The sequence below is a fragment of the Cebus imitator genome, unplaced genomic scaffold (assembly GCF_001604975.1).
Source record: "Cebus imitator isolate Cc_AM_T3 unplaced genomic scaffold, Cebus_imitator-1.0 Scaffold74, whole genome shotgun sequence".
NCBI lineage: Eukaryota > Metazoa > Chordata > Mammalia > Primates > Cebidae > Cebus > Cebus imitator.
The window spans coordinates 7,642,369-7,666,962 of NW_016107389.1; the positions used below are offsets into that span (position 1 = coordinate 7,642,369).

At 35.3% G+C, this 24,594-nt stretch overlaps 1 protein-coding gene across 4 annotated transcripts in view; it reads right to left on the reverse strand.

Annotated features, from left to right (window-relative positions):
• Positions 1-24,594, reverse strand: part of ICE2 (interactor of little elongation complex ELL subunit 2) — a 45,575-nt gene that overhangs the window by 17,772 nt on the left and 3,209 nt on the right. For 3 of the 4 annotated variants that reach the window (XM_017531920.2, XM_017531921.2, XM_017531919.2), the window contains exons 3-9: positions 15,954-16,091; positions 14,698-14,814; positions 14,370-14,529; positions 13,001-13,182; positions 7,917-8,913; positions 7,056-7,231; positions 1,621-1,750 (exon numbers count right to left, since the gene is read on the reverse strand). In XM_017531920.2, coding sequence (XP_017387409.1) covers positions 1,621-1,750; positions 7,056-7,231; positions 7,917-8,913; positions 13,001-13,182; positions 14,370-14,529; positions 14,698-14,814; positions 15,954-16,091 — 1,900 coding nt within the window. Of the gene's footprint in view, positions 1-1,620; positions 1,751-7,055; positions 7,232-7,916; positions 8,914-13,000; positions 13,183-14,369; positions 14,530-14,697; positions 14,815-15,953; positions 16,092-18,820; positions 18,995-24,594 lie in introns of all 4 variants that reach the window. The other variant, XM_017531922.2, reaches the window with a different exon arrangement.

Sequence of the window (24,594 nt, forward strand, 5' to 3'; positions counted from 1 at the left end):
CCTACAACCAGACAATATATGTTTTTCACCAAACACTTGTCACACAAACCAAAAATACTACCTCCGTACATTGAAATGAAAGGCTCACAAGTGGATAGGATTCAGAGAGAATAATTAGTACACAGGGCAATGATTACTTAGGATTTTTAAAAATAAGAAGAAGTGATGTTAAACTGTACATTTAAAAAACTCAAATCTCAATTTTTTTTTTTCCATGAATCTCCATTCTCTGTCAGTACTTTAAACGAAATTTTACTCACAAGGTTTACTTGTTCCTTTCCTAAAATGGATGTGGCTGGCAAACTGCTTTCAAGTAGCGAATGTTGAGATTGTTGGTGTGAGATCTTTTGGAGGAACACTGGAAATTCTGGTTACAGACTGAAAATTACTACCAAAACTTCTAGTATGTGTTGAAGGAGGAGGAAGGAGGCAGTATACTACCAATCAGTGCATTTAGCTACTTCCTTTTTTGAGTTAAGTAGAAAGAATAAATCAATTATCTAATACTCTCATAAAACATGAAAACAAAATACTGATTAACCAAAATAGGAAAAAAAATTTAAGTGAATAACCTTTCTTTAAGCAAGAAAAACACCCTCACAGGATTTATTACATACAAGGAATCATGCTAAGCACTGTAATAACAAAAAATTTTATTAGACTCAATACAGAATTTTATCAGAGTCTGACCTTAAGCTGTTTATTGTCTAACAGGAAGAAAGGAAGAAGGGATAGTTGTTAAGAGAGCACAATAAAGTACAAAGTAAAAAGTCATAGAGAAGTAAAAGGCTGCACTGAGAGAGCAAAGAATGCAAAAGACTCCGTGGAAGAGCAGTTCGAGATGATCAGGAGGGATTGAGATTTATGGGATGTATTGAGATGTTTTATATTAGACATTCCAGTGAAGGAAATAATACCAATAACGACTAAGGAGTAATCTATTATGTGAGGATGTTAACTGTACATGAACTGAGCCAATGCAAACTAAACTCCAGCCTAATCCCTATGCCCTCACAAAATGAAACAAAAAGAAAAGGAAAAAGTCGTTTCATCAAAATATTTGAGGTTTTAAAAGTAGTGTCATTATACAAAAATTTCAAAATAAACTTATAGATCAATAAATAACCAATTAAATAGTACTCTTAAAAGAAGCTTGTTTTAGAAAACAAATGCGTATTTTTGATTATACTATTAAACAAGTGTTTTTAAAATAGGTCAGCATGGTAGGTCATCCCTGTAATCCCAGAGCTTTTGGAGGCTAAGGCAGGAGGATTGCTTGAGGCCAGAAGTTCAAGACCAGTCTAGGCAACATGAGACCCCATCTTAAGAAAAAAACAAAAAATTAGCTGGGAATGGCAACACATGCCTGCAGCCCCAGCTATGGGAAGGCTGAGGTGGGAAGATCACTTGAGGTCAGGAGTTCGAGGTTACAGTGAGCTATGATCACATGAGTACACTCCTGCCTGGGCAACAGTGAGACTCTGTCTAAAAATAAATACATACATACATACATAAAAATTAAAGTAAAAAAGTACAGAATAGAAGTATTCACAATTGAATTTACAAGTATGTAATTACAAGGAAATTATAAAGGAGAATAAAGACTTTTGTATAACTTACCAACATAGAATGAGCTGTTGGAATGCAATAAACTTTCAGTCCATAAGCGACAAAGTTCACTTTCAGTCAGAGCTTCAACTCCGTAACAAGCCTGATACTCTACTTTTGGCAGTACGTAAACTGGAAATTGCTGCAATGCAAGATTATACATTTTCAAAGCTCCACTAATTTACTATTAATAGTAAATACATTTGCCTATACAGCTTTGGCACTTTCAAAATGCTTTCAGGTAATCATATTTCCTTTTAATTACAGAAGGATTCAGACAGTAAGATGGATACGTTCAGGCCTGATGTTTAGAATGTTTGGTGGCAAAAGGTGAATGGATAAGCGATCCCTCCCTACCATACCCATTTCTGAACAAAATCAACACACCTCCCCCCACAGGCAACGGTTGATTTCTGTGAGGGAATGTGAATGGCAGCATTCCTTGAATGAATCCTTGGAACAGAGCCTATCATACATAGTTGCCCAAAGGCTCAAAGCTAGATGCTGAGAAGCACTGACTTCTTTATCTAATAGTCATTTTCAAGAGGATAAAAAAGTAGAAATCTTTTGCTCCTTTAAAGCATGAGTCACATTGTCTCAGACTCAAATACTCTGAGCAGCTTGTTTCAGTCTGCAAATAATGGGCACTAATGCCTACATTAACACCTGTGTTTCTCAATATCAAAGGCTTCATTTCAGACATGAAGTGTCTGACAAATTATCCATCCAAGGTCACTGGTCAGCACACTACATAAGTAATTTAGGCCAGTACCTATTACTAGTCTAAGGGAGCATATGCAAAGAAATACATGTTGTTCACTGTGCTTATGCTATCTCATACCTTCAAAGAAAGCTCTACTCTCAACAGGAGTCTATTTCCATTTGCCAAAAAAGAAACATGATTTAAGTACTTACTCGCACTGATAAAGCTAACTAGTATTTCTGAAATTATACTAAGGTGTCACCATTTATAGATATAAAAATATTTCATTAGTATTTCTTAATTCTTGATTTTCACAAAGCGGCAAAGAGTGGGCTTGGCACAATGGTGGTGGAAAGAACAATTCAAATCCACTATTTTTGTTATCAACAGTAAGTGTGGTTTCACATGATTGCCCTTTGAACTACGTGCATGTAAGAAATCTGGTGATCTTGTTAAAATGTAGAATCTGGGGTAAAGCCCAAGGTTTTATATTACTAACAAGCTATTGTTCCAGGAACCACACTTTGAGTAGTTAGGCCTCTAGTGTCTTCTCAATTAAAACAAAATTAAATGTGATTAGGATAATTTTATCATTAAAAGCATTTTACAGTGTAATTCTTTAGCAAATGGTTATCTGCATATGATTTAGTCTCTTCATAACTTTAGAGCAAAGAGGAGGTTGGGATAAACAAATGAAGGCCCAGAAGGTTAAGAAATTTGCTCAGACTGGGTGCAGTGGCTCAGGCCTGTAATCCTAGCACTTTGGGAGGCTGTGGGAAAATTACTTAAGGTTAGAAGTTCAGGACTAGCCTGGACAAAATAGCAAGACCCTGCCTCTACAACAAATTAAAAAAAACTAGCTAGGCATGGTGGCACATGCCTATAATCCTAGCTACTCAGGAGGCTGAGGTGGGAGGATCATTTGAGCCCATAAGTTCAAGGAGGCAGTAAGCTATGACCATGCTACTGCACTCCTTCCTCAGCAATAGAGCAGGACTCTTGTCTCTTTAGAAAAAAGAATGAATGAAATTTGCTCAAGGATACATAGCTAGTTTATAGCAAAGTTGAGAAAAATGTTGACTGAGAAAAAGGATCATAGTTCTGGACCAGAAATGGGAAACAGTTAATTCCATATATTTTTTAAAATTTAAAAATAAATACCATTTCTGAAAAGCAAATACTTTGGGAGATATTCTTAGATAATACTACCCTATCTATAAAACCAAGTCCTAAAACCAGTTTTAATTTCTGTACGTATTCTACTGACATCTCCAGGAAGCGGGGGGAAAAAGAGGCCTGGGCATTTCATCTTTCCTTAGTGTCCCAAAATTGAAGTAAAAATTTAAGGACAATCAAAATTTTCATTCTATAAAATTTACTATTTTCTTCCCTTGATCAGTGGCTCTCCAAGTAAAAGCTTTTCTTGGTTCTCTTCCAATTTTTCATATAAGGCACTCAGGATACTTGGTTAACTGAGACAAATAATAATACATATTATGAAATTATCCAAAGTTCCTGGGTATGGATTTTGTAATCATGTATTTAATTCAGCACTGATTCCATTTTATCTTGTGGTCCAAAATAGCCTCTTTATTACTTTTCTGAGATGGAATTTTGCTCTTGTCGTCCAGGCTGGAGTGCAATGGCACAATCTCAGCTCACTGCAAGCTCCGCCTCCCAGCTTCAAGCGATTCTCCTGCCTCAGTCTCCCGAGCAGCTGGGATTATTGGCATGCAACCATGCCTGGCTAAGTTTTGTATTTTTTTTAGTAGATATCTCGGAGTTTCACCTCCTTGGCCAGGCTGGTCTCGAACTCCTGACCTCGGGTGATCCAACTGCCTCGGCCTCTGAAATTGCTGGGATTATAGGTGTGAGCCACTGCGCCTAGCCTCTTTATTTCATTCCATCATTTGAGACTGGCTGATGTTTTAAGTTCTTCTTTAAAGTGCAACTCTTATTAAGCAGAGTTTTGGTGAGGAAACATAAATGACACTGGAAACTAAAATCGCAACTAGAATAAAGTAATTGAAGAACTGAGAAAAAACAAAGGGATGAGGTTCTTGGATATCAGAGGTTGAAGAGACTTCCAAGTATTTCAAAGCTCTATCTAAGCAAGTTGGTTTTTAGGTAGGAAATACTAATGGGGGACGTACTTTTACCTAATTAGTTTAAATAGCACCATTTACAACATTTTCAAATTGGTGCCTCAACATCCCTAAAGTTCCCTTACTCAACAATACCATTCCTTCTCCATTTTCCTCATTTACTCAGTGCCTATTTATTGAGTTTCCATAAGATAAAATATTTTGGAGAAACAGAGATGAATAGGACATGATTCCAAGGAGCATACATTTTACTTAGAGATTTAAACCATGTGTACTAAACTACTACATATAATATCAGGGGCAATATAAACATTCACTGAAAATTTTAAAATTTTATTGAGTTTGACACAATCAGAAATATGAGGCTTCTATTTAGATATTCTTTAGGGTGTGACTACTGATATATTTCAATAATGAATTTTCTCAAGTTTATGTCTTCAAATTTATAAATTTCACCTTAGTCAAGTGAATTACAATGTCCTTACCAAGCTGTCTTGTTCAAGAATTAAACTGGTATCCAAAATTTCCCTAGGCTATTCTTACTTAAGAGATATCGGCCATCAACAATTTCTAAGTGCTGTAAGCTGAAAAAGAAATACAAAGTGGTATGGGTTCACAGAGTAGGAAGTGAAAGAAATGAGGTAGTTCTAAAATATATCAGAGAAAAAGCAAGGAAGAATTAAAGAAATAAGCCCTTGAAAATATAATCTATAGGATTGATACTATCTGTATTCAGGATGTTCAAGCTTATGGTTATTAAATTTATTAGTTAACATATATGAGGCAGGAAAAATTAGCAGATAAAGTAAAGTCTTTTAATTCACAGGATGTTAGCATTTATCTAGAAGGAGACAATCAAAATACAAAATGTTGGCATTCCTTGAGTTTCTCTTGTAAAGAGCACTAAAACCAAATGGTTTTAGTTTATAAATATAAGGGATTTATAGATAAGGGCTACTTCACCTGCATAAACTTTATAAAACCATGAAACAAAATTTTGACTGGAGTTTGGACTGTAACCCATCATGTGAGGTCATGTGTGGAATTTTCCACTTGTGGTATTATGTTGGTTTTAATTCAAAACCATTTGGTTTCTAAAATTTTGAGTTTGAATCAATGATAAAAATTAAATTATGTGAATGAGAAGTTTAATAATTTAGGAATTTAATAATTTATTTGCAATCCTCCTTCTATTTAACAAAACAAAAAAATGTTATCAAGCACAAGGTCCACTGAGTCTACTGGATTTGAGTGGACAAAGTGTACAACTTGGATGTGGATGAGTTTGTCACAGTAGTCAAACCTTCACACTGCTGTTATTAGCATTGTGAAAAGGCTGGATACTTTTTGAAATCCAGTAATTCTTTGATATGATACAGCAGTCAGGAAGTATTCCACAAGGATCAACACTACAACATCACTAGTCTGGATTCACCTGATCCCTATCTCAAAACATACTGATTTCAAAGTTTCAGTGATGATTCTTATTAGGCAATGGGTTAGATAACAAGAGGCAGAGACACCAAAACCTTTTTTTTTTTTTTTTTTTTTAGAGTATACTATGAAAAATATATACAACAGAAAAAACCCTCAAGAAAAATGAAAGGAAACACATTTTAATATTACATACTCAATTATAATATGGAAGATTCTATTTACCAGAATTCAGTAGTGATACACACAAAATAAATGCAAACAAATTTGAAAGAGAATTTCAAATGTAGAAAATGACTGAAAGAAAGAATTACTCAAATTGCAGCAATACATTTTTTTTTCCTGAGGAAAACACTAACATCAAACCCCAAAGAAACAAAAGGGAGAAAAAGAAAGGAAGAGACTTGGTCTTCTAACAATCCTGGAAAGACCTTAAATGTGTGTGAAATGCCATCTTTCAAAAGTTCTACTTGGGCTTCTAAAAGTAGGCCAAAAAGAGCCCCAAAGAAGGAGAGAAAAGAGCTCGAGCTCACATGTAATAATGAAAATCCAAACTCCCAGAGAAAACAGGAATATATGTGCCAATCTAGATGTAATATACGATGATGCAGTTTTTTAATAAGGTTTATACAGGTGGAGTATCCCTTATCTATAATGCTTGGGAGCAGAAGCGTTTCAGATTTTGGATTTTTTTCTGGATTTTGAAATATTTACATATACAAAATGTGGTATCTTGGGGACAGGACTCAAGTCTAAACACAAATTTCATTTATGTTTCCCATACACCATATGCATATAGCCTGAGGGTAATCTTATACAACAGATTAAATAATTTTATGCATGAAACAAAATTTTGACTGGAGTTTGGACTGTGACTCATTCATTATATGAGGTCATGTGTGGAATTTTCCACTTGTGGTACCATACTGGAGTTCAAAAGCTTTCGAACTTTGGGGAATCTGGATTTTGGATTGGAGTTGCTCAACCTGTATATTCCATGCATGAATGTTACTGGCATCTATGGCTACTTTATATAAACATTTAACTTGATCTCAGCATTTTAGTATAAAAAAAAAAAAAAAAAAAAAAAACTCAACCTGAAGATACTATGAGTGTTCAACATTTTAAACTTTATAGTAATGGCATGTTAAATATTTGTTGATTATTTATGTGATCACAATCTAACTCTGCAAGTAACAACTTACTCTTCTGATTTTCTTCCGTTTTTTAGAACGTGGTCTTGTCTCTATCCTCTGGACACTGCAGCGCACGAGTAACAACAGGTCTTGCAGGCTAAATAACTTATAAACAAAATTTCCCTCCTGAGGAGCTAGGTATTCCGACGTATCTTCAACATAGTCCTGAAGTTCATACGGTAATCCTTTAAAAATAATGTTTCTCATTTTTAAAATACATTATCTCTTTACCCATTATAATCGAGGATACAACAATTCAATTAACTATTTTTAAACTTCTATCATCTTTAAATATCTACTTCTCTGCCTAATGGACCCTCACACTATTGCCATTTCTGTTTACTCTTACTGGAACTGCAGTAAGAGCTGAAATTCATGCTTTAAGGTTTTTCTCCTTTTAACCTTCACTAACTCTAGGCAAAGTATAAATTCATGAGACACCACACCATGTGAGAGAAAAAAAAAAAGAGTTTAAAAAGTAATGTTATTCCTAACCAGGCAGACCTGAGGAGCGGATTTCATAAAACTGCAGTCCAAACATCAAGTATAAATAAATTTTAAATCAATCAAATATTTATGATTATTCTGGATGCACTTACCCTTCATCAGTTTGACAAACCGTATTACCTATAGCTTAGCAGTCATTGTTCATGTTAGATAAACACAAGTTGCAAGGCCCATACACTTTTGTGTACATAATAGAGAGGACATTTTGGAAGCGGAAATACTGATCCATAGATTGAAAAAAGGAAATATCAATGTGTGACAATTACAAAACAGGTTATAACAAAGTAAAAGAATGAGGGAAAACAATAACTAAGAAAAAAGAACAAGTAAAACAGTGTAAGCTCTTTGTAAATATTTACTTACGTCCTTTTGGCTTCTGAAATGCAGAAGGCCATCCAGGTTTCGGCCAACTGGAGGCGTCTGAAGGAACAGACAACTGCTCAGAAACAGAAGGCTGCTTAGAATTTTCTAAATTCATTAAGGGCAATTCGGGTACTTTCCTGGAAATTGGCTTTAAGAGCTCATCCTGCATTTTTAAAATTTCTCCAACTGGATCAAATTTTTTATATACTCGTTTGATAGGTTTTTTTAAAACACATGACTCTTCAGGACTACAAGCAGTATTTGTCTGGTTTCCTACAGAAGCCAGTCCTGAGGAAGAATTTGGACTAGCTGGTTTAGAACTTAAGTTAGAACCCACAACAGCTGTCTTTCCATCACTATTATTTTTACACTCTGTATCAATGATTAAACACTCCTCATCTGTATCACTGTTGCAGAGATCTGTATCTTCAGTTTCAGCTGCTTCGGATCTAACTGTTTTTTCCTTCGAGGTATCTAGGTTTTCCAGAACACTGGGTCTTTCATCAACAGCATGTACCGTATCTACAGTCGTATCATTTTTATTAGAAGTTTCCATTTCCTGAGAATTTTCTAACTGTAAGGCATCAGATGTTTTCAAGTCACTATCTTGCATCAAAGACTTGTCAGAATTTGATACCTTTTCACCACATGATTCAAATCCCTGATCATCTTTATTTGTGCACTCTTCAGGGACACCATCCACACCAGTGACAAGCTGTTTCTCCTTTTGCAACTGTTCTATCAGAATCTGAGATAAACTTTTAGAATTAGCAGAAATGTCTGGTGCACTTGGGGCCACACGTGTAGTTCCTGCTTTGGGGGCTGTAGGAGCATCTGTTATGTTAGGTACTGTGGAAGTACTTGCTGGACTTGGTGACTTTGATGCTTTAGTGGTGGTTACTCCAAAAGTTTCAAGTTCTGTGACATCATCATCAAAATCCAGATACGAGTTTTCAAGAGTCTCAATTTTTCGGCACTCATTGACTTCATAGGAGATCTTAAGTAAATAAATTGATAAAGTATTAGTAAAAATTTCAAGCCAAGCTACCTATCTCTTAATATTCCTATCCCTCTCATACATACTTCTTGTTCTTTTAAAGGAGAAAGGAAAATCTAATGGTTGTAAAAGATTCTTGCTTAAGATGACAACAACCTACTACCAACTATTTAAACTTACCTTCCCACTGTGATGTCGGGCACAGTGGCCACGCCTGTAATCCCAACACTTTGGGAGACTGAGGCAGGCGAATCACAAGGTCAGGAGTTAGAGACCAGCCTGGACAACATGGTGAAACTGCATCTCTACTAAAAGTACAAAAATATTAGCCAGGCATGGTGGCGGGTGCCTGTAATCCCAATTGCTTGGGAGGCTGAGGCAGGAGAATCACTTGAATCTGGGAGGCAGAGGCTGCAGTGAGCTGAGATCGTGCCACTGCATTCCCGCCCAGGCCAAAGGGCAAGACTCCGTCTCAAAAAAAAAAAAAAAAAAATTTTGTGGTAACAGGCAAATTTGCCACGTTGTAATAGCACACGAAATGAAATATTTACAAACCACTACATTTCAAGAGGAATTTCAACTAGTCAAAAAATGGACAAGACCACAAAGAAGAAACATGGGGCCAAACAAGGCGGCGGATTTTCATTTATGTCTACTCTGTAGACTCTTTGCAGAGACACTTGGTCTTAGCTGACCAGGAGGGAAGTCCCTCTGCCACTGTGAGGATGCTGCTTTCTAACGTGGCTGGAGAAGTGTTACCAGATTCTGGTGTACCCTTAATACCAACCAGTCACTTTCTTTCCACAACTACTCAGAGAAAACAACTCTCAGCAATAAAGATGGGGCAGAAATGGACACAAGATGATTTACTGTATTCTGAGACATGAAGTCATAAATGTTATTTTTCATGTACTATTTTGGTAATGGAAAAACTACACACAGTTTTAACTTATTCAGGAATACATTTTCCCCTCCACAAGGAGATATGCACCAGAAGATCTCTCTTCAATTTGACAGAGCACTTTAAATACCATTGAAATTTGTTAATTGGTTATGTACATCCGCTAGCCTTACAGTCCAGGATTTAAGAGAAAGATTCTAACGGTCATCAGGTAGTAAGAAAGATCAACTCATCTAAGTTACTTAACCTCTCTGAACCTCAACTGACTCATCTCTAAAACAGGTAAAGTAGGGGCATCTTCTTGGATTTGTTCTAAAGACTAAATGAGAAATTACATATAGAAAATCTCTTGGCATTGTGCCTGGCACTTAATAAGTAGCCTCTCCGTGAACGGTGGCTAGGAAATGGTCATTCCTACTAAAAGACTACGAAATTTGGTAAAAAAGAAAAATTACAACTATATGCTGCTTACATGAGGCATTCCTACACAAAAAGGTTAAAAACAAAACAACAAGAGATGCCATCAAGATACAAAAAGAGGAAGAATAGCAATAGACAAAGAAGAATTCAAGGCAAAAAGTGTTAGATAGAAAAGGGAGAAATGCTAGTTTGAAAACAGAGAAAATCCATGATAAATAGATAATGGTCATGAATTGTGACATGTCAAGTAATGATTTCAAAATACACAGTCAAACTGAAAAATTAAAAAAAAATCTGACAGAAACACAATTATACTTGGTCAATGATACACTATCTCTAAGTAAAAAATAAAAAGGAATACAGAAGGTATGAATAATATTAAAAATGTGAATATATATAAAAAATTGAAAATAAACATATAAATAGACTACAAAGATAAACTTTTTCTCTTCCCAAGAATCCAAAGGGCATTTCAAAAAATGGACTATAATATACAAAGGAAATTTCAATACAGACCAAACCAGAATCTCATCAAGTCTTACTCTATGTTCAGAAGAACTAAAATCAGAGATCATTTAAAAAATTTAAACGAACAATAAACTCAAGCACTTGGAAATTTAAAAACATTCCAAACTGTTGGACTACAGAAATCAAAATAATTACAGAATACTAAGCAACAAAAATTAAACTAATAGACATTAAGAAGTATAATAATTTGAAGTTACGAAATGCATTATCTTCCTGTAAGGATTATTTTCACTCCTTTTGCTAGGTGTTTGGAGACACTGGCAATCCAGAAAAAGCGTTTTACTCTAAGGTCAGGGCCCGAAAACTCAGGCTACAATCTCAGAGAAAGCTGTTTTACTTCTGGTTCACCCTGACTCCTGAGGCGCAGCACCTTTGGGGTACAGGCCCTCAGTGGAAAACTGATTCCTTTTATCCCTCAGTACTGTGATGCTGCCAAAAGCACAGTTCATTTTCTTACTTACTTCTTCAGAACTGGCAAATACAATCCGATGCAAAAATGACCCTAAGTAACAGGCTTACCTTATGGAATTCCTGTCTCTTCAGTATCTCATCCCTACAATTCCTCACTATCTTGTTAGCTTCTTGATGCTTTTAAGAAAGACATTTTAACATTTGTCCAGCTTTTTTAGTTGTCATCAATAAAAGGAGGGTCCAAATTACCTGGCTTACCCATTACTGAAAGAAGTCATTGTCAATTTTTATCCCTCTTAACCTATCTCAGGTTTCTTTACAGCCACTTGTTACTGCCTGACATTCACCTCAATATAAATTTTAGGCAGATTTTTAAAAGTAAAATGTATAAAAGGAAAACATAAGTTAAAAGTGCCTGATGACATATATATCATAAAAATATTAAACGGCAAATGGCAAAGAGAAAACCATAAATATAAAAAACAAAACGCTAACATCCTTAAAATTATATGAGTTAAGTGTAAGAAAAACATTTTTATATTTTATTTTAAAATTTTTGTTTGCTCGTCTCATTTTACTCGTCTCTGTTCATATTTCCTGTCCTCAGAAAAGCCTTCTTGATCATGAATATAAAATGACCCCTTCCCCACCCATCTCTCTATTTCCCCTTAGCCTATTCTACTTTTCTCCACAGCATTTACCATTACCTGCTTTTTTCCTGTATCTGGGCCCTCTGCCACTAATGTAAGCTCTGAGAGAAAACAGGTTTTGTTTTTATTCACTGCTGCTTCTTCCCTGCATGGAATAGTATCTGCTCATTAAAAACTTATGGAATGAATGAATCAAGTTTTCTGTAAACAATGTATTTAAAAATCATGGAAAAAATACTTTAAAACACAGGATAATAAAAGCAATTATTTACAGAGTGCCAAGTGTTACTCTAAATGTTTTACATGTATGAATTCATTTAAACCTAAACAATCCTTTCGGTTAGGTAGTATCATGATGCCCATTTTACAGATAAGCAAACTAGACACAGAGATATTATGTAATCCACTCAAGGTCACATAGCTACTAAGTATACTGAAGATTAACAATCTGGTCAAATACCTTCTGTACCAATCAAATGAAACTCATCTGTTCCTTTTCACACTTAAAAACTCTTGGATATGGGTTGGGTGCAGTGGCTTATCCCTGTAATCCCAGTGCTTTGGGTGGCTGAGGCGGGTGGATAACCCAAGGTCAGGAGTTTGAGACCAACCAGCCTCACCAACATGGCAAAATCTCACCTCTACTAAAAATACAAAAAGTTAGCTGGGTGTGGTGGTGCACAGCTATATAATCTCAGCTACTCAGGAGTCTTAGGCAGGAGCATCACTTGAACCCAGGACGCGGAGGTTGCAGTGAGCAGAGATCACGCCACTGTCCTCCAGCCTGGGTGACAGAGAGAGGCTCCATCTCAAAAAAATAAAATTCCTGAATACGAATGAGACCAATGAAACAAAACCTCATATTCACTACCATCACTGAGCGTTCCCTACATACATTACTAAAAACTATGCTCAGCCTTTACATAAAATATCAAACTTAACCCTCATAATAATCTTGTCAAGTAGGTATTGCTACCTTTCATGTATAAGAAGAGAAAACTGAGGCTGAGGGAGGTTAAGTTAGTTGCCTAAAATCTAGCTAGACTTGAAATTCAATTTAAGTTGGAATCTAAAGCCTGTATTTTTAGCTACTAGGTTTAGGGATTTGCAGTAAAACTTTATGCTTCAAAAGGATAAACAAGTACATTCCCCTAAGGAAAAAAAAAGCATTACATACATCCATTTCAGCTATAAACTCTTCAGGTTTGTCCATAAAGACTGCAGAGACTGGAACAGATGTGTTTTTGGACATCATAAATTTTAATGGAACTTCATGAAAGATATGATTTCTCTCTCTCATAGTCATTTTCTTCTGGGGAAGTGGTGAATTAATATATATTACTTTAACTGGTTTTGAACCTTAAAACCAAAGAAAAGAGGTAATTAGTATCTAATAGTGATTTATTTTTTAAAAACCAGGATGTATAACATTAGGATCACCAAAGAGACACCAGAGGAATGGCAGCGTATGTCCCATATATTTACTACCCTTAGATTAGAAGATATTAAAGTCCTTTCCAAATCTAAGGGCAAGAAAATTCAACTGGCAGGAGAAAAACATCTTTCTAACAATGTTTTTTACTGTTACATTCTTACTGTCATCATTACTCAGCTGTTACAGGAACTTGCAAAAAGTGATGAAATATTCACCACAGGGTATATATTACATTTAATTCTAATTTGTAGTTTTGTTTCATTAGACATAGTCTTTCATTTACTATATTTATGCTGTGACATATAATAATATTAATTCTGGAAGATATTTAAAAATAAAATATGAATCAAAACAGTAGGGAAAATAATTTTTTGAATGCAAGAATATGCAGATATTAATTCTGTTGTTAAAAGACAGACAACAAAATTATTGCTTATATTTACAGATTTACTGTAATTCCAAATTCCAATAGACAAGTTAGTAAGTCATGGAAATTCACCCATTTGAGGTTGTCTACTGAAGAAATACATTCATTTCAGTGAAAGAAAAACCTGACCATTTCATGAATTTCTTGGCCACCCTACATCATCACTTTATCTCTAACTCTCACCCTTAAACAACGACTATAGGTGTTATAGATCTAATTAATTCATTTAGTAGTGCTGAGCCTACAGTAACTTTATACATGAAAAAGTTTTACTGAATTTAAGTGTCAAACTTATATCCTCCTTAAATCAGTACTTTGATATCTGATAAATGACCCCCTATATTTACACAGCTGAAATCAAACAGTTCTAACCTATTTTTTAAATTTTACTTTACGTTCTGGGATACACGTGCAGAATGTGCAGGTTTGTTACATAGGTGTACATGTGTCATAGTGGTTTACTGCATGTATTAACCCGTCATCTAGTTTTTAAGCCCTGCATGTATTAGGTATTTGTCCCAATGTTCTCCCTCCCCTTGCTCCAACCCTGCAACAGGCTCCCATGTGTGTTGTTTCCCTCCCTGTGTCCATGTGTTATCACTGTTCAACTTCCATTTGTTAGCGAGAACATGCCGTCCAACCTCTCTTTTTTGAAAGCAATATTTGACACAGTAAATCACAAACCTGCAACAGGTATTACTTGAATAAATACTGGAATTTCCCACTGTTCCTTGTATGTCGGTCCATGATTATTTAATAAGGTAAATAAGGATTGACTAGTTATAGCTATCTGAGGATGGTATCTTGAAACAAGCTTCTCCGCATTTGGATCTTTACTAATATCCTGAAAAACAACAAATAATTTGTTACTTGGTTATGCTTACTGAAACTTTCTTTAATAAAGTAAAAGACGAAGAAAGTCAGAAAGGGTACTTTAGGACAATCAGGTTAGATGTATTTTGTGAGATATAAAAGATCATTTAGGAAGATCCAGTGTTGCCTTGGTACTTACATAATGCATAGCTTCAGCTGTTTGTTCTGGTGTTTCAATGGTACCTATATCATCTTTTGAAAGCTGCAACTTCATAGGCATTGAGGGAAATACTGTTTTCACATATTTTACACTGCCCTAAATATGAAAATAATTAATCATTTTACTGCAAAAATCCTGATGTTTTTCTAAGAAAAGTATCTTTCATCATATGAAATTTATCATTCTACTAAATGTAAATACCAGATTTAGAAACTTTATGCCAAGATATTCATGTTTTTGCTTGACAACCACTACCAGTGTTTTTTGTTTTGTTTTGTTTTGTTTTTGAGACTAACTCGCTCTGTCACATAGGCTGGAGTGCAGTGATGTGATCGTAGATCACTATAACCTCTGCCTCTTAGGTTCAAGCAATCCTCTCACCTTAGCCTCCCAAATAGCTGGGATAACAGGCGTGTGCCAGCACACCCAGCTAATTGTTGTATTTTTAGTAGAAACAGGGTTTTGCCATGTTGGCCAGGTTGGTCTCAAACACCTGACTTCAAGTGATCTGTCTGCCCTGGCCTCCCAAAGTGCTGGTTCTGTCCGTGAGCCACCATGCCAGGACAGTTTTGTAGAATTTTTCCAGTCACTGTAAAGTGTATCCTCTTCTTTTAGGAGATATAAGTCATAACAGGGGACAACAGAAACTCCAAAATACCCTCTACACACACTTATTTCTAATATGTTTGTGAATAAAACCCCATTTAAAAAAGGGGGCTTCCTGCTTGTATTCAGGGGCATTCAGATGGGTGATAAGAGTATTGAGGAACAAAGTTAGTAGTGGAATTATTAAAAATATCAATTTTTGTATCCATAAAATAAAAATAAAGGGACACAGATTTGTATTATATATTTAAAAAGTTATCTAACAATTGCTTAAAGTTTAAATATAGTATCTATGTAAAATATACATGAGCTGGGCACAGTTGCTCACTCCTGTAATCCCAGCACTTTGGGAAGCTGAGGCAGGCGGATCACCTGAGGTCAGGAGTTCGAGACCAGCCTGGGCAACATGGTAAAATCCTCGTTTCTACTAAAAATACAAAAATTAGCCAGGCATGGTGGTGGGTGCCTGTAATCCCACCTACTCAGGAGGCTGAGGCAGGAGAATCACTTGAACCTGGGAGGCTGAAGTTGCAGTGAGCTGAAATCATGCCATTGTACTCCAGGCAATAAGAGCTAGACTCTGTNAAAAAAAAAAAAAAAAGCTTCTATCTTCAGATAATAAACCTTACCAATGCAAGAAGAGTTTTTTCTAACTTTAATCCCATCTCTACTCTGAATGGGAAGAATCCCATTAAGCTGGTGACCTCATGGAGAGTATAGAATTCTGGATACTTTTTCACTTGTTCAATGCAAGCTTTTAAAATTTTCTGGCAAAGAAAAATTAAGAAAAATTCATTTGTATTGTATTTCTCTAACAATGCAAAAAGGAAATTTTTAGTTACATGTGACTATCTAATTGTTCATTGCAAAAAGTAGCCTGATTTCATTAATCAAGCTTCTAAGATTACATTCATTGTATATTCTTTGTTTTCATAATTTATTTTTAACCCAGATACTTAAAATACCGATATTTAATAATACTAAAATTAGCAGTCTCATTAAAATTTAAAAATAGAGAAGACACATATTTTCCACGCTATTTAACAACTGTTAAAGAAAGCCACATGAAAATTTCAACATGCTTTACTGCAATAAAAGCAGTTATGTGAATAATTAGAAATTAAGTAGTACACTCTAAAAACATTCCCAAGCACAATGAATTAATGAAGTAGTTATCTTACAGGTCACTCTAATCTATAATCTAAAAAAAAAATCAAACGAGAAATGTTATAATTAATTGAAATGATGGAGTGCTTATTATTTTCTCCAAACTGTTTTCAAAATATTAATAACATCAGGAAATGTAATCAGTAAATAAATAAAATTCACAGCTTCTTGTGAGAAGAGTATGTGCCACTTGTGATAATATATAAACAATTCAGAGATGCTTAACTGTTGAAGGTGGGGAGAGTTATGATTAAAATACACAGATACATTATCTTCTAAGATACATATTTTTTCTTCTTCTGTCAATGAACTTTATCTTAATGTCTCAGAATATATTTTACGTCAAAAAAGCTCTCAGCATCTTTATATACTAGCTTTGTCATATATCTATATCCCCTCTCCCTTAACATGTTTGTAAAATGTGTCAAGTTACAAATCAGTAACTTTACTCCAGTGTATCTTTTCATCTACAGTTTCAGAACCCCTTCTCCCCTTTTCTAATCCCCACTCCCACTCGCTGCTATCTTTCACATTTTCTCTCTCCATCTATGCTTTTCAAGGCAGACCTTGATATTTAATTCACAGTATCATCTGCAACTAACAGATGTGGACTAATACGGAAACGTTTATAAATTTCTGAGTCTACTGCAAACTCATATCTACAAAATATCTTTGCTCCTTATTTGTACTATTAGTTAACTTTCACTTCTAACATTCCCTTCCTATGGTAATTATTACAAGAACTTGAATAGGTAAAGGAAGGCAATACATAAGAACTACTGGAAATAGAGACTATTCTGGTTAGACATTCATTGTCACATCATTCCTGGTATAATATAACTGTGAGGATGTTACAGTGTTTTTAACTGAATTTCACTTAATTCGGTAACTACAGCAAGAGAATCAAAGGAAAACCTAAGACAGTTTTACACCTGTACTCTGATACATTATACAATTATCAAAAGTATTTTGCAATTGGTAGGTATTCAATTAACTAAAGGATAATTACTTAGCGTATGTAGTACAAAAATGTTTTACACTAGTAATTTATTTTTCTTTGAAAAATAACTGAACACCGGAGGTTAAAGGTTCACACTGTTCCACATCACTCATCCACTGAATGCTATTACTGTCTAAAACTCAAAATATCTTGAGAATTAAATATACCAAAAGCACATGGATTTATACAATACAGATCTATAATTATAAAAACAGGTGAAAATGACTCCCTAAATTTTATTTTGGGCCAGAAAGGAAAAATATGTCTGGGCTTGGTGAAAAGCAAGGAAAAGATGCAAGAACAATCAATCGATAGCTCAAACACAAAGAGGAGAAACTAGAGCAGTGAACTGTAAGAAAAACTATGAAAGGTGAGGAGGCTTGCAGACAAATTCCTCAACCAGTTCTAAGATCAGGTGGGGTGCCAAACATAAGAATTCTACATTTATGCATGGATTTGAACATATATATGTACACTTATGTTTATAACAGCATTATTCACAACAGCCAAAAGGTGGAAGCAACTATAGTGTTTTCATCAATAGATGAACAGATGAACAAAATGTAATATATATACACAATGGGATACTACTTGGACACATGCTACTTGGACAAATCTTGAGGACATTATGGTAAATGAAATAAGGTGGTCACAAAAAGATAGATACCGTATGTTTCCACTTAAAGACAGATACTGTACGTTTTCACTTATACAGGGAACCTAGAGTAGTGAAATTCATACAGACAGAAACAGAATGTGGTTGCCAGGAACTGGGGGGAAGGTGGAACAGGGAGCTACTATTGAACGGATACTCAGTTTCAGTTTAGGAAGACGAAAAGCTCTGGAGATGAATGGTGGCGACAGTGGCACAACGATGTAAATGTATTTAACGTCATGGAACTATACATTTAAATGGTGAAAATGGTAAATTTTATTATGTATACTTTACCAAAATTTAAAAAAGAGAGAAATGGAGGACAGACTGAGGTTTAGCATAGGAAAAATTTAGAAATCCTAAGGAAGAGAAATGAGAACATGAAGGAGAAGCAATAATTAAAAATGGCTGAGAATTTTCCAGAACTGATAAAGGCTACAGACACAATAAAAACAATCAGCCAGCAGGATTTTATTAAAAAGCATATTTCTATGAAACTCTAAAACACCAAAATTAAAGTACAGTTAGTGAGGAAAGACAGACGCTCTAAAAGAAATGACAATTAGAGAACACATTTTTCTACAATAACATTAAAAAGTAGAATTATATCTTTAAATGTTGTGGAAAAAAGTTAACGGCCCACTTTGAATTGTGTATGAAATAAAATAACTTACTAAAATGAGAACAAGATAGATAAAAGATTTCCAAATAAACAAAAATGAAGATTGTTCACCATCAAGAGACCTTCACCAAAGGTACATCTAGAATACACAGGATTTCAAGAAGAATGAAATAATTTCAGAATGTAGGTTTGAGAAGAAGAAACGGTGGGCCAAAATTTGGCAAACCTGTAGATAAACCAAAACAAACATAAAATAATAATGTGGGTATGTTTAAAAAAGAAACAGCATTATAACAAAAATAGTATACACGTCAAGAGGAATGTAATGAGAGTCAAAATGCCTATGATTTCTATACTGTTTGGGAGACTAGTTGATATTGAACAGGGAAAGTTTTCACTGTAAAAATTCAAAAATAACCACTAAGAGAACAGAAAATAAACATGTAAATTCCAAACCAAAGGTATGGGGGAAAAGAGGAAACATAGCAATCCCCTCAAAAGGAATAAAAAACAAAAATAGCAAAGAAAAAGTAAAACAGAAAGCACAAACAAATCAATATATACAGTCATCATAATGGACATAAACTTTCTAATTAAAAGAGATTATCAGATTTTATTTTTAAAAGATAGAAAAGCAATCTAGTGGAACACTGTTTTAATTCCACCTAGATTTTTGTAGAAATGGACAAGTTGATTGCAAAATTTACACAAGAATGTAAAGAACCCATGATCTTGAGAGTATAAAATTACAGTTATCAAGTCCATATGGTTTTGGCATCGAGACAGACAGATTAATGGAACAAAATAGAGTCAAAAAATGGATCCACATGATGGTGGGAAAGTAACTCAGTAATGGAAAAAAGAGTCTTCTCAATCAAACTCTGTGCTAACACAGAGATTCTCAACATTGGCATTACTGATATTTTGAACCATATAATTCTTTGTAGCGTGAGGCTGTCCAGTACATTGTAGGATATTTACTAGCACCTCTGGCTCTACCCACTAGATGCCATAAGCACACCTACCAAGCTGTTAACAACCAGACATATCTCTACACACTGCCAAATGTCCATTAGGAGGCAAAGTTACACTCAGTTGAAAATGACTATGCTAGAACTAGATATTCCTATGAAAAAAATGAACTTTGATTCTTACCTTACATCTTACACAAAAATCAACTTGAAATCAACACAGACTTAGTTACACGCAAAAGTTAAAACTCTAAGCCCTTATTAGGGTTTCTCAATGCAAGCACCCTTGACACTTTCAGTTGGATAACTGCTTGTTGTGGGGGACATCACATGCATTTAGTATGTTTGGCAGCATCTGTGGCCTCTAAGCAGTAGACACTAGTAGCATTCCACCAGTTGCAACAACCAAAAATGTCTCATTGCCAAAGTCCTAGGGATGGGTGGGCTGGGGGCGGGTCATGAAGGGGTAAAACTGACCCTTTCGAGAATCACTTGGGACAGGCAAATATTTTTGTGCTAGAACACATGAAATCACTAACCACAAAAATTTTTGATAAATTAGACCATTAAAATTCCGGTTTTTGAGACACTATTTAAAAAAATTTAAAAATACATCACAAACTGGAAGAAAACTATACATAATAGAGTTGTATTCAGACTTCATGAAGAAACTTTATGGCTTAATAAAAATAAAAGCCAATAAAAAAATCAACAAGACTTCACTGAATTATTCTCAGAAACAATATCAACCCAGGAACATCCGTAGTGCCCACATTGTATTCGCGAAGTACCATTTCATACTAAAAGAAACAAGGGCTCTAGAAAATGGCTGATTCCTGGGCCAGGGCAGGAGATACACAACATAAGCCTCAAAGACTACCAGACTTACTGAAAAGCCAATATGAAGAGCCTCTCGGCGAGTTAATACTATTTGAGATTTAGAAAGAATAACTGTAGCGGACAGAAACACACACGTTTAACTCTAGGGTTCAATAACATTTTTAAAAAAGAAAGCACGCCACCATTGGAGAATAAAAACAAACTAGCTAATTTTTTTTAAAGTGGTATTTAAAGGGAAAGAATGTAGTATTTATTCTGCCACATGATAAACTGTATAGACTGGGAAACCAATACTAAATAAGGGAAAGCATATCTTTTAAAAATTATTCTAACAAATCAATTATGCACTCAGAATATTACAATTGTGTAAACCACAGTGAATGAATGCATCTAGGCAGTGAGCAGGGGGAGGTGGGGAAAATGTTGGTCAAAGGGCACAAAATTTCATTCAGGTAGGAGAAAAAAGTTAAAGAGATCAACTGTAAAAGACAGTGATGATAGTTAATTACAATGTATCATGTTCTTGAAAACTGCTGAGAGTAGATTTGAAGTGTTCTCACAACAAAAAAATAGATTTGTGAGGTGATGCATATGTTAATTAGCCTGGTTTGGCCTTTCCACAATGTATATGTATTTCAAAAACATACTGTATACAATATATACAATTTTAACTTGTCAATATAAAAAGATAAAATTCAAAAAAAATAAAGAGAAAAACTGCAACTCACATAGCCCATAAAGTTTTTATATTTCGAATATAAAAAGAAATCTTATGTATCAGAAAAAATGAACAATCCAACAGAAAAAAAGCAAGACTTGAACAGTCTTTTTGCAAGAAAATATGAGCAAGAAGCATAGGAAAATATGCTCAATCCCTCTCTTTCCATATATATATATACACATACGTGTGTGTGTGTGTGTGTGTGTGTGTGTATATACACGCAAAAGATGTGGAGTAACAGAACTCTTAAACACTGCTGGTTAGAATGTAAACTGGTATAACATGGTATAGCCGCTTTGGAAAACCATTTGCAAATCTACTCAAGTTGAAGATCTGTATACTCCAGGACACAGTAATTCCACTCCTAGATACACAAACAGCCCTCAACTTATGAAGGTTCCACTAAGTGATCTCTCAACTTTATGATGGTGCCAAATGATTGCAATTTTGTCACATGTATAGCATTCCACAAATTACAAGACACTCAACACTGTATTATAAAATAAGCTTTGTGTTAGATGATTATACCCAACTGTAGGTGAATATAAGTATTGTTAGCCCATTTAGAGTAGGCTAAAACACGCTATGATATTCGTTAGGTTAGGTGTATGCATTTTTAATTCACTACAGGTTTATTAAGACGTAACTCCATCATGAGTTAAGAAGCATCTGTATATCCAACAGAAACATGTGCCTATGTGTACCAAAAGAAAAACATGAGAATTTTCTTAAGAGTATTGCTTAGAATAGCTTCAAACTGGAAATAACGCAAGTTCTGATCAACAGAATATATTGTAGTTTATTCATATAATGGAAAAATAGAAATGAAAATGAATGAATTACAACTCACAAAACATAAAAATCTAAAAATCATACTTCCGAATGAAAGAAGGAAGACCCAAAAGGATTCTCTTCACATAAAGTTCAAAATCAGGCAAAAGGGGCCAGGCATGGTGGCTCACACCTATAACCCATCACTTTCGGAGGCTGAGACAGGTAGATCACCTGTGGTCAGGAGTTTGACACCAGCCTGGCCAACATGGTGAAACTCCCTCTCTACTAACAATATAAAAATTAGCTGGTGTGGTGGTGGGTGCCTGTAATCCCAGCTACTTGGGAGGTAGAGGCAGGAGAATAGCTTGAACACTCGAGGTGGAGGTTGCAGGGGGGTGAGATCACGCCATTGCACTCTAGCCTGGACCAAGAGGGGAGCTCTGTCTTAAAAAAAAAAAAAACCCAACAAAATCAGGCAAAACAGAAGTAGAACTAACACCCGCCATGTATACACAAAAAGCACAGAACTTATCACTACTAGAGCTGGGACAGTGATTATCTATTCAAGGTAAGGAGAATGTTATTTATTATACAGAAGGACTACACAGGGAGCTTCTGGATTACTGGTATTATTTTATTTCTTGACCTGGATAAGAGTTACATAGACGCTTACGATATAATTATCTGTTAAATTGCAGCTATTTTTATTTTGTTCTATATATTTTTCCATGTGTACGTGACATTGTATAACATAAAATTTTAAAACTAAAAGATCAGTGAATCTTTGGGGTGAATGTAAAATACAACTTAGAGAAAAGGTGCTGCCACATCAATACGGAAAAAAAACAAGACAATGTTTATCAGTTATCATTAGCTACCAACTAATGTACTTTGCATAAAATGTACAGTTTTATATTCACTTAAGAAATACATTGAGCACCTGAGCACTCAAGTGTGCCAAACGCTATTCTAGTCTCTGGAAGACTACATCAGTGAACAAAACAGCACTTAAAAAAAGGTACTGTTTTACGAAAACAGTGTGGAGAAGGACAATAAGCAAAAATTAAACATGGTAAAGGAAAAAGTGACGGTCATTCTACATTCTATCGAGTAATAAGGGATGTCTTCATTGATAGGTTACATCTGAACAGAGGAACCTAAAAGAATCAAGACACTATTCCATGCAGAAATCTGGGGAACCGTTTGAGAGAAAAATAGAATCAGCAAATGCCAAAAGACTTGCAGGACTCTGCTTGAAGCACTGAAGAAACATAAAGGCCAGGCAGCAGGTGGGGGGAGAATAACTAAGGGAGCAATTTGTAGAAGATGAGGATGGGGGATAGGAGGCAGAGGAGAGATCATGGAGGGCACTACAGAACTTCATAAAGACTCTTTCTAAGAAAGATGGGCTGTAATCCCAGCACTTAGAGAGGCTGAAGCAGAAGGATTGTTTGAGGTCAGGGGTTTTGAGGCTGCTTGGTGGAGTGACATATGTCCATGTCCTTGCTATTCAGGAGGCTGAGGTGGGGTCGCTTGAACCCAGGAATTCAAGGCTGTAGTGAGTAGGACTGTGTCACTGCACTCCAGCGTGGACTATGACTTATGTATTAAAAACATCATTCTGGTCCTTTCAAAGGCACCATTAAAACAAGAACAGCTGCCAGCTCCTTTTCCACATAGAAAAATTTGGCATTTCATTCAAACATATTATATTTAAGGTTCACAGAAAATAAAAATCAAATTCTTTTATTTAGAAGAATCATTCTTTTGGTTCATATTAACAAAATTCTTCCTTACAGTGTTTATTTTTCTTCCTTTTCTTGAGATAGGATCACATTCTGTCATCCAAGCTGGAGTACAGGGAGTGACACAATCAAGGCTCACTGCGGCCTCCACCTCCTGGCTTAAGTGAACCTCCCACCTAAGCCTCCCAAGTAGGTGGGACTAAGCCTACAGGCACGTGCCACCATATAAGCTAATTTTTAAATTTTTTGTATAGATAGGATCTCATTATGTTGCCCAGTCTGGTTTCAAATTACTGGGCTTAATCCTTCCGCCTTGGGCTTCCAAAGTACGAGAATAATAGGTGTGAGCCACTGTACCCAGCCTGGTTTTTTAAAAACAGTAAAAGTGTAATAACCCTGCTATCCGTACTTCAACTATTTATAGTGCTTAGTTTTGTTTTTTCAAACTATGATAAAATTTACTCTCTTTAAGTGTAGAGTTCACTAATGTTAAATATATTAACACTGTTGTTTACAGTGACCAGCTTTAAATGCTTAAATTTAGACTGATATTTATAGGTGAACTCTACTAAAAATATACTGTGTGTGTGTGTGTGTGTGTGTGTGTGTGTGTGTGTGTGTATAGTTATTATTTAAGTAGTATACTTCATTTATTGATTTTCATTTTTCTGGGACAGAGTCTCATTCTGTCCCCCAGGCTGGAGTGGAATGGCGTGATTTTAGCTCACTGCAAACCTCCACATCCCAGGTTCAAGCGATTCTCCTTTCTTGGCCT